The sequence below is a fragment of the Arachis hypogaea genome, chromosome 13 (genome assembly GCF_003086295.3).
Source record: "Arachis hypogaea cultivar Tifrunner chromosome 13, arahy.Tifrunner.gnm2.J5K5, whole genome shotgun sequence".
Classification (NCBI taxonomy): domain Eukaryota; kingdom Viridiplantae; phylum Streptophyta; class Magnoliopsida; order Fabales; family Fabaceae; genus Arachis; species Arachis hypogaea.
Window position 1 is genome coordinate 106627665 of NC_092048.1, and position 11414 is coordinate 106639078.

Consider the following 11414-nt stretch of genomic DNA (forward strand, 5'->3'; position numbering starts at 1 on the left):
TTAAATTGAAATGCAACATTAAGGACGATTTTAAATAAAAAATTAGATCAGGGACAGTTTCGATTCTAACCCTCAATATTAGGGATCAAAACAATACTTACCCCTAATAATAATAATAATAATAATAATAATAATAATAATAATAATAAACAACTAACTTACACAAATTTAAGGTAATGGGTGGTTTAAAAAGAGAGAAATTCTTTTTTTTTAAATTAAAACGGTATTATTTTAAAAAAAATTAACACTAAACCAAAACTCTCAAATAACGAACTGATTCACATGGTTTACTATTCACTCTATCGATTTTTTCGTTAGTTTTTTGTTAGATGGTATTTTATGTTAATTGAAATGGCTAAAAGACTGGTTCCTAAATTCAATTGAATCGATTGGTCCGATTCGATTTTTAAAACTATGGCTAATGTAGTAACAAGTCGACTCGAGATATTATCTTTTAATTATGATTATTTTCTTTATTGAAACTTTTATTATGATTATTAGTGCGGAGTATTCCACAAAATTTCTTATAGCTTTATATTCAATAAATTTATAATAGTTTTGAAATGTAAAAAAAAATTACTTTATTATAAAATATTTTTACTTTTGTGTTCCTACTTTCTAATAAGTGTCTAAACTTTAAAGAAATTTTTAACAAAATTCAAAGAGTATATTTATTTTTTTATTAAATTGGAATTAAAATTAACAAATTTTGAGTTAAACCTCCACTTTGGTCCCTGAGATTCGCAAGTTACACTAATTTAGTTCTCAAGATTTCAGTTGCTCTAATTTAGTCCTCCAAATTTAAAAAAGTGCACCACGTCCTATATCCATTTTTCATCATTGGAATAGTAACTCCATGAGTGGCGTGGCTTATTCCTTGCTAACAACTAATGTAATTGCACCAATTCGATCATTTTTTCCTTTTATAACCAAAACCAGAAAACTTCTTTTTCCCTTTCTAAATCCTGTTTTGGATTGTTTTTATACATGTGTATCTATTTTTTATGCTGTTGAATGAGTTGTTAAGCATACAATCGTTCAATTCAATTCAATATTTGTCAACAATTGAAAGCAAATAATTAGATTGAGAATGGAAGAAAACATGAACAGCAGGGTCTATCAACGACGAAGACGAAGTAAGTGACAACTTCGGTATTGAATTGGAGTGACAACTAGGGGTGGCGCGAGGGTTTTGTGGCTACAGGGCAGGTAGTGGAGGTACTTAAAAGAGGTAAGGTGGGAGAGGAAGCGAGACCACTCGAGCCATGGGTGGGAGATGAGGAAAGAAAGGTAAGGGAAGAAGGAGGAGAAAAAGTTGCTACAGTTTGAAAGCGTTATTATTGTTGGTACTGTTGTTGTTGTTATGGATGATGATGGCGTTGAAAAGGTTTGAGTTTGAGAAAAGTGGGTGCAAAAGATGAAGTGGGAGTGAAAAGAGTGGTAGAAGTTTGCGGAGAGGAAGAGGAGGTGGTGGTGGTAGCAAAGGATAGAGGAGGAAGCAGTGGTGAGAAGAAAAAATAACTTTCGGACGGTAAAACAGATGCACGTATATAAAAAAGACGACAATATTTTTTTATTTAGGTTATAAAAGAGAAAAGATTAAATTGGTGTAATTTTTTTATTTGCCAGCTCAACTAACCATTGGCAAGGAGTAAACCATGTCACATGGTATTACTGTTCTGATGACAAAAAATAAACGAGGGACTAATATAGTGTACTTTTTTAAATTTTGGGAACTAAATTAGAACAATTAAAATATCAGAGACTAAAGGCCCGTTTGAAAAGTTTCAAAAGTAAGTTTTTTGAGCTTTTGACTTATGAAAAGTAGTAGTATTAATGTCTGGTGCAATTTTCAAAATCAAATTGCGGCTTTCTAAGAAGTTATTTAAGAGCTTATAGAGAAGTTAAAAAAAATGACTTCTCTCATAATATTACTATTTTTTACTACATTTTTATAAAATAAATACTTTTAAAACAAAAAATCTAAATACAAAATAACTTATTTATAAACTACTTTTAATATAGTCATTTATTATTTAAGTTATTTTTTAAAAAAAAATTAATTAAGTTATTTACCCAAACTAGACCTAAATCAATGCAACTTGCAAATATCAAGAATCAAAATAAAACTTAACTCAACCAAAAAAAATTAGTAAAGAACATTATAATTAGAAAAATAAACAAAACAATCGCTAAAAATAAAATTTCAAAAGACAAAAATATAAGGAAGAATACGCAAAATTACGACATGCATGCAATCAATCAATTAAGAACTCAAAGATAAGATAAATGCTTATCCATTAGATTCAAAGAACAGTAGCATTATTATCAAACATTCATCCCATTTTTTTATATTGAAAGCATATTTTGATTGAGGAATAAAATTTGAGTGAAATTTGTTAGTATAGTTAAAATTTGATAATTTATCATTTATTAGAATTTGATCATTTTTATTTCACCAACGGCCCAACCACACAGAACCCAAAAATTAATGACAACGCTGATTTTTTCACAGGTGAAAGTTCTCACAGCTTTTTTACACGCCAGTCTGCAAATGGCGGAAAAACATTAGTTAGAGAAGTTAGAGGCAGTTTCGCGGTCTAATCACTTCAGGAATTGACTTTCCCTTTCTTTTATCCCCAAGAGAAGAGGAATTTCTACGTTTAATCTGATTCAACGCCATAACCAGAAAGAACGCTGCTCTGTTCCTGTGGCAGCTTCGCTATGAACTCAGACGATGCCGACAGAGACAATCGGGGTTCATCTACCGTGGTACCTTATGGTTCCCAACGGAGTTCATCGACCACGGTACGTTATGGTTTCCTCACTTTCTCTCTGTTTTCGCCACAATTCAAACCCTAACTTGAAATACTTATTGTGATACATTCGAACCAACTATGGCTTTTCTGCGTTTGCTTTCATTTTTCAGATTCAATTTCCTTTTCTTCGATCCAAAACCGAACGAATTGAATGTCCAATTTAATTGTATCAATGATCATTGGATAGCTGCGCTTTTGAAGAAATTTTTATCTTAACAAGAGAATTAAGCGAAATAAAGAATAAGATCCGTTGGATCGCTGATCTGGAAACAATATAATATATCTTACTTCTAGGTTCGTGAAAGATTAGCTTCTTGCTGCTGTGTTGTTGGTAGGAGCTTCAAAAATTAAGCTGAAACTGTTTATCACCATAAGCCACAGGTTTCTTCCATAGAATGTGCTGTGATGCAGTTCTGTTGTCTCTTATTGGGTGGCAATTCGCAATACAGCATTTTATAGAAATGTTCAATGCCTCTTGTATTTTCGTTCATGGTTTTTTGTTTATTTATTTATATTTACATTTTGAGCTGAAGTTTGCTTTATTGAAGTTAAAAAGAAAACAAAAAAACAAGTCCATAGTGTCTGATTTGTCTTTATAAACAGGTGGACGGCAGATTTCAACGTAAAGCACTTCTGTTTCTGTCATACCAGAGTTTAGGCTATTTGTTTGGAGATCTGAGCACCTCCCCTCTGTATGTCTATCAAAGTATATTTGCTGGAAAGCTGCAACATATTCAAAATGAGGATGTGATATTTGGTGCATTTTCTTTGATTTTTTGGACTCTCTCTCTCATTTCTTTGTTGAAGTATGCTATTATCATGTTGAATGCAGATGATAATGGTGAAGGTAAGGTCCATTTCCTTTATGATGATTCTTCTAATCCTCTTTTTTCCTTTGTGTGTGTCTGTGTCTGTGTGTTTGTTGGTGGGTGGTAATTTAGTACCTTGGAAATTTCTGTGCAATGAGTGTAGTGGTACTAAAACATTGAACTTGTGCAGGGGGAACTGTTGCTTTGTATTCCCAGCTTTGCAGAAATGCCAAATTTTGTTTGCTTCCTAACCATCAAGCATCTGATGAGGAGCTTTCTGCATATCACAAGCCTGGTTGTTCAAATAGAAGTATACCACCGTCACCTCTGAAAAAATTTGTTGAGAAGCACAAGAGGTCAAAACCGGCACTGCTTCTTTTTGTTTTATTGGGTGCTTGTATGGCAATTTGTGTTGGTGCACTCATGCCTGCCATTTCAGGTAAGGGAGCACACTTTGTGCTCATAAATATGCTAGTGTGTCTGGTAAAATTTATCTGATCAATGTTACTTTTTTTTTGTTAATCCCTTATTACCACTATAAGTATCTTTCTTGACTTTATGAGAAATATATCTTGCAGTTCTCTCGTCAGTTGAAGGTCTGAGGATCGAAGCAAAGATTACAGACAACAGTAAGTGGAAAAATGCTATTCTTCCACCCAACAATATCTAAAATGCTCTAACTTGAATAACTTAAAGGATATAAAATAATGATTTGGGTTGGCTGACTCTAACAGAAAGTTATGGTCTTTTGATCATTGTGACTTGAGCCTATTCAGATGCTTTCCTGTCTTCCTGATGAACAGCTATTTCCTAAAATGTAGAATAAAGTTTGCTTTTTGGTATTTTTCAGTATAAAGAAAAGAATAGGGAATTGGGAAATTGATTCTGAAACTTTATACACTTAAGTTTCCCCACAGATATCAGTCTATTCTCTTCTCCAAACAATATTATGAAATGTTTGTGATGAAAATTTACATTTATATCATTACACAGGTATGATACCTTTTATTTCTTGTGTTCTGCTGGTTGGACTCTTTGTTCTGCAACACCGTGGTGCCGACAAGGTTGCCTTCATGTTTCCTCCCATAATGCTCTTATGGTTACTGTCTATTTTCGCGGTTGGCATTTACAATGTAATCAAGTGGAATCCAAGAGTATATAAGGCTCTTTCTCCATATTATATATACAAGTTCTTTTCGGTTACAGGAAAAGATGGATGGGCCAATCTAGGAGGAGTATTTCTGTGTGTTACAGGTCAGTGTCAAATCTGAAATTCAAGTTCTACTGAACCATTGTCATTGCCAGATTCATTATGGTTTTCTTGTTATAACTTCAGGGACTGAAGCTATGTTTGCAGACCTTGGGTACTACAGACAAGCACCTATAAGGGTAAGTGCACTGAATGCATATTAATGAGTATTTCAACTTCATACTGGGTTCCCTATAAACAGATGCCCAAGAACGATTACTGTTATTTAACTTTAGGATTCAGTTATGGTGATGAAACTTTCCTTTTGTCATTATACGTGCCTACATGTAATAAACTTTTCAGACTGATATTTCATGTGACTAATATATACTATAGTAGATGATATTAGGCAATGAAGAACTGTACTCAGATGGCAAGTTAACATGAAGTCGATTAATTTGAGGGAGCAGTTGATTCAACCATACTCACTATTTTGTATTGCATACTGATATATTAGTCTCATATGGAGTCTTTTTTTAATTATATGCTGCACAAGCATTACAGCCAGAGGAAATTAGACAGACTATAAGTAACTGACATTTATAAAATGACTATAGCTAACTGACATTTCAGGCTAAAGTGGATTGTGAAAACAATCTTTGAATTGACCCATATTTGCCTGCATCCATGATCCTAGGCATAAAAAGTAGGCCTTAATTTATATCCCACAAAAAAAAGAGGCCTTTATAGGCGAATCCTCATTTTTAAACAGAATGCTGCAATTGTTAGATTGATTTTGTTTTTAGAGATGATTGTTGTAACAGTTGTGATTATATCCTTGTTGCCATGCAGGTTTCATTTTGTTGTGTCGTTTATCCATGTCTTATTCTTCAATATATGGGACAGGCTGCTTTTCTTTCAAAGAATTTATCTGCAGTGCCCATAAGCTTTTATGCTTCTATTCCAGGTTAGCTAATGTGAATGCTAGTAATTAAAAAGTATGATAGGTCATCTCGGAAATTTCTGAACAGCATGAATCACTATTATCTGCATTCATAAGGTGCATAAACATTGAGTGGTTGTTGGTATGAATTTTTCAGGTTGTACTGAATATTTAGCTGGAAGCAATAACCTGTAGTATGTTTCTACTAGAATTCATAGCTGTTAAGTCTTTTTAATTTATGTCAGAATGTTTTTCTCTTATGTAGATATCCTATTCTGGCCAGTATTTGTGGTGGCTGCTTTGGCAGCAATAGTTGCAAGTCAGGGTGTCATCTCTTCAACATTCTCAATTGTCCAACAATGTCATGCATTTGAATGTTTCCCTCGTGTTAAAGCAGTGCATTCCAGAAGGTGGATTCATGGTCAGACATATATTCCTGAGATAAATTGGGTACTTTTGATAATTAGCCTGGTTATGACAGTTGGTTTTGGAGACAAGAACCATATAGGATATGCTTATGGTAAGTTGTGTCAAAACAATGATCTTTAAAATCTCCAATGTTAAATTAACGGGTTATGGTACTTTTGTTTTTATGTTAGGTTATTTATTTATATATTGATTAAAATATTAATGATAGATTTTTTTATTTTTTAGTTTTTATTTTTATTTTTTGTGTGTGTGTATAAATGTTTATTATGTGATAAATGTTTTATCTTATGTGATAAATGTTTTACATTATTAGTGAAGCATGTTATGCCTTTCTCTTTGAAATGTCTGTAAAACCTTTTCTTAGGAAATGAAAAAAGTAGCAAATCGTGATGCACTATTAGTGTCAACTTTTCAAGATTATCATAATCATATACTGTTATGCAATTTCAATGATGTTGCAATATATGTTTAAGTGATAGGGTAAAAAGGATACTCTAACATTGAGCAAATGTGAACTTTTTAAAAATTGTTGGTGTTATTACACTGATGCGGCCCTATTTATTGGCTGCTGACTCTCATCTCATGATATCTTTATTGCAGGGATTGCGAGTCTGATTGTGATGTTTGTGACCACATGGTTGATGTCACTAGTCATCAACATTGTAAGGCATCAAAGTCTTCTACTTGCTATAGGATTTGTTTTATTTTTTGGTTCAATTGAGGTTCTCTTCCTTTCGTCTTACTGCATGAAAATCCCAAAAGGTGGTTGGGTTCCACTTGTGCTCTCTGCACTCTTCATGGTTGTTATGTACGCCTGGCATTATGGTTCAAGGAAAAAGTATTTATTTGACATGCATAACAAAGTTTCAATGAAGTGGATCCTCACACTGGGTCCTAGTCTTGGGATTGTTAGGGTTCCGGGACTGGGGCTTATATATACTGAATTGGCTACTGGAATCCCTGCCAGTTTTACCCATTTCTTGACAAATTTGCCAGCTTTTTACCAAGTGGTTGTTTTTGTCTGTATTAAGACCGTACCTGTGCCTTCTGTGCCCCATAAGGAACGTTACCTAATTGGCAGAGTAGGTCCCAAATCTTTTAGATTATACCGGTGCATTGTTCGTAATGGCTATAAAGATGTCTACAGCCATGAAAATGATTTTGAAAATGAGCTGGTAATGAGTATAGCAGAATACATTCAATTGGAAGCAGAAGGTTGTTCTGGAAGCCAAGAGGGTTTGGTGGATGGCCGGATGGCAGTGGTTAGGACATCAGGTAAGTTTGGGACAAGATTGCTAATGTCAGAATCTGCCTCTGGATCTGAAGAAGGCAGCAGTACAAGTCTTCCTGGGGCTTTGACTGTTACTAGTAGCAAATCCCCTGCACTTAAGAAGCTGCAGTCCATGTATGAGCAAGAATCGCCCGAACTCAACAACAGACGCCGGATTAGGTTTGAGTTGATCAATACAATATACAAGGATCCACGAGTTAAGGAAGAACTCATGGAACTTGTTGAAGCTAAACGTGCTGGAGCAGCATATGTAATAGGTCATTCTCACGTGAAGGCCAAGTGGAACTCGTCATTCTTAAAGCAGTTCACCATCAACCTTTATTCTTTCCTCCGGAAAAATTGTCGCTCTCCTGCTGTAGGCCTAAACATTCCTCATATTTGTCTCATTAAGGTTGGAATGAATTACCATGTCTAGTTCACGTTTATGACGAGATCTTGACTGAGGATGTAATTTATGCAAGCCATGACAGGAAGCCCCTTGTGCTCCAACGACAGGCATGGTTATGCTACTCTAGCAGGTGCAACTTAAATGGATGTTGCTCAAGAATCTCCCATTGGCATGCTTGAAGATAGCAGCATCTATTGTCAAGATGTTATGATTTTGTGATGGCGCTGACAAGGTATGTAAATGACTAATTTGTTGGACGGTAATGAGTTTCTTGGAGCTCCTGTCTGTATATGTACCTGTTTATTGAGTTTGAGCTTTCCAAATCGTAGTTGAGATTGGGAGTGAAGTTCGATTTCATTCAGTAGTTTGCATGTCGGCATCTACTGCTGCCTTCGCACTTACAAGGTACTTTCTTTTGGTCGTTTTTTGTAATCTTCATCGCTCGAAATAATTAAATGTTCCGTACTAAGAATGACGCCATGCAAGAAATACAGACGTGATAAGCAGCATTCAGTGGATATGAATTTTGGCTGTATTTATTTATTAATTTTAACCCTTATTGTTAGTAGTCCGATTTGTTCGTTATTAATAAAGAAATTGCTTTTTATCAAATTTTACGTCAACGTTTATCACGGTAGTCTTTTGTGCCACGAAAGGTCATTAATTTCGTTAATTCGTTCTTTCAGTTTCAGGGCCCGTTTCGACCTTTCTTGATTAAATATCGGAAATAGATGTAGTGTGAACGAACACTCCTCAATCCAAGTCATGACTGGTCCCTTTTTTGATCGCATTGTCGTATAATTAAGAACGAGTAATTCTCGATAGTACCATACTCTCGCACAGTGTACGAATTCAGTTTTCCTAAATTGGCCTCATGATCTCAACTATCCTCCCTTGATTTCCTAAATTAACTAGCCCATTTCTGGTCATATCTCAGCAGGTATTACTATTATAGCATCTAAAACGTATAAACAATTGTAATATTACCAGTGAGATTCGAGCGAAGTGCGGCAAGATAAATTAAATTAATTATACTATATAGTGTATTTTAATAAATATTATATTATTTAAAAATTAATTAAATAATATATAGATTAATGTTAAATTTAAATTGTTTTATATTAACATTATTTTACAGAATATTTATTTAATAATTTATATATAATTTTATATAATTTAATTAAAATATAATATAAATTAAAATATAGTTTATTATTTTAAAAATTTGAATTCATTTTTTTTAAAGTATAGATTTTTTATATTAGAGTTGTACAAAATTATATTTTTATTTGTTGTTTTTATTTTTACATTTGTTTTAGTTGTCATACTTTGGCTTGGTTTGGTAAAGTTTTTTGAAGAGGTATTTGTGCTTTTCAAAAGCATAAGCACCTTATTTTGCATTTGGTAAAACAAAAAGTTCATGTGCTTGTGCTTGAGCTTTTAAAAGGTAGGGGTGCTTTTAAAAACACCTAAGGGGAGAGCTTTTCAAAGTTGGCTTGTGTTTATCAAAATTAAAAAGTCTAATATAACCTCATATATTAATTAATATCAAAATTCTAAAAACTATTATAGTATTTTTAAATTTTAAATTTAAAAGCACCTAATGTTTATTCTAGTATTTGTTCATACCCTGACTCATAACACAGTCAGATTCAAAATGAATAAAGCCTAATTAACAGGTATTAGCCGGACTGACACTTACCCGGCCTCATAAAGGTCGGACACAATGACATGAATTCGGTCCTACTTATCTAAATAAGTAACCAACTCCTACTATCTCTCCTATTCATCTAGAAAGGATATCTCAACAACCTTCCTAACAAAAAGGAGTAATAAACCCACCATCAAGGTGGAACTACTCCAAAGGTAGATGATATTGATCCTACCTCTACACTTATAAATACCCTGACACCCTTAGGTATAATTTGAACCCAATCTAGTAAAAACTTGCTTAAACCCTTGCTAACTTAAGTATCGGAGTCCGTTGCAGGTACCACTCTCCACCTTCTCACGAGAAACTCGAATGGTGGCACTTTGACACTAGTAGACGTCGGATGCTGCTCCAAAGGAGTCCAAACCTCACGTTCAAGCCCAAAAGCAATCCAGTTTTAGGTAACCCTCAAAATATTGGCGCTGTTGCCAAGGACTTGGAAGTCTACACCCAACTATGGTGGACGATCAACTTGAAGATGGACATATAGCATCCAAATCCGAGCCATAACATCACAACGACAATCATGCAATAGTAATACCTCCGTGACGAGATAGAACGGACGGTCCTAATGAAGAAGGACTTCGCAAAATCCTAAACTCCGGAGAATCAACTCAGATATACACCCACCAGAGGATATGGTGAACTGACATCCAACAGAACTCATGGGACTCGTGCACAGACACCATGGCCGACTAGAACAACTTGAGAAGGAGATAGAGCGGCAAAGAGAAGTTGAAAGAGACCTGAGAAGGGAAGTACGTCGACGAAGAGAAATAGAAGAAAAGCTTTTGAAATTACAAGCCGACCTTCGAGGTCGAAGCAATCATGCAGATCAGGAAGAAACCCCTTTTGGAGGAGAAGATCCATTCATTGAAAAGATCATGAGGGCTAGGGTCCCAAGAAACTTTAAGAGCCCTGACATGGACCTTTAGGACGGAACGACCGACCCGAGACACCATCTAAGCAACTTTAAAAGCCGGATGTACTTGGCTAACACGTCAGATGCAACTCGTTATGAAGATTTCTCGATGACGCTAAATAAAGCGGCGATGAAGTGGTTTGACAGTCTACCACCCAGGTTTGTAACCTGTTTCGACGATCTTGCAAGAAAGTTTCTTACTCGATTCTCCATTCAGAAAGATAAAGTCAAAACATGCTCCAAGCCTCATGGGAGTCAAGCAAGAGGTCAAAGAAACTCTTCGAGCTTCATGGAAAGATTAAACAAAGCTTGCTTGGAGATTCAAACTTTGCCTACAGAAGCAGTGATAATGGGGGCTAGTCAATGGCCTCAAAGAGGGACAATTCTCCCAATCCATATCAAAGTGGCATGATAAACCCCATTTTTAGGGTTTATTTTGTGTTGAATTTAGAGGATTTTTTACCAACTTATCTCACATTTATTCAATGAAATAGCATGGTTTTGTGAATTTCTCCTAAATTGTGCTTAAGAGTAAAAAACATGCTTTTTAGCCTCTTAATTTGCTAAATTTAATTCACTTTGATTTCACTCGATGCCTTGATATGTTTGTTAGTGATTTCAGAGTTAAGAGACAAGAAATAGATCAAGGGAGTGAAGAGAAAAGCATGCAAGATGGAGAATTCATAGAAAATAAGGATTTGGAAGATTCATGGCGATGCATACGCGTGACCCACGCGTACACGTGATGAGAAAATCTGCCAGGCGACGTGCACGCGTGACGCTAGTCACGTGACCTCATTAAAGTGAATATGTTGGGGGCAATTTCTGAGCCATCCAGGCCCAAATCCAGCTCATTTTTGAAGCTATTTGAGGCTGAAATCAAGAAGGAAGAAGGTGGGGAGCAATTAGTGTA

At 35.0% G+C, this 11414-nt stretch overlaps 1 protein-coding gene across 2 annotated transcripts; it reads left to right on the forward strand.

Moving 5' to 3' along the window:
* Positions 1-2309: 2309 nt before the first annotated feature.
* Positions 2310-8480, forward strand: LOC112732542 (potassium transporter 3). Of its 2 annotated transcripts, none has more exons than XM_025781291.3 (9): positions 2310-2808; positions 3423-3666; positions 3819-4067; positions 4207-4257; positions 4622-4882; positions 4965-5017; positions 5670-5784; positions 6026-6280; positions 6790-8480. In XM_025781291.3, exons 1-9 carry the CDS (start codon positions 2725-2727, stop codon positions 7893-7895), a joined length of 2418 nt encoding a protein of 805 aa, XP_025637076.1. In that variant the 5' UTR covers positions 2310-2724; the 3' UTR covers positions 7896-8480. The 2 variants fall into 2 exon arrangements, with proteins under 2 accessions (XP_025637076.1, XP_072068310.1); XM_072212209.1 differs by having other exon boundaries at positions 2478-2808; positions 2930-3666.
* Positions 8481-11414: the final 2934 nt, after the last annotated feature.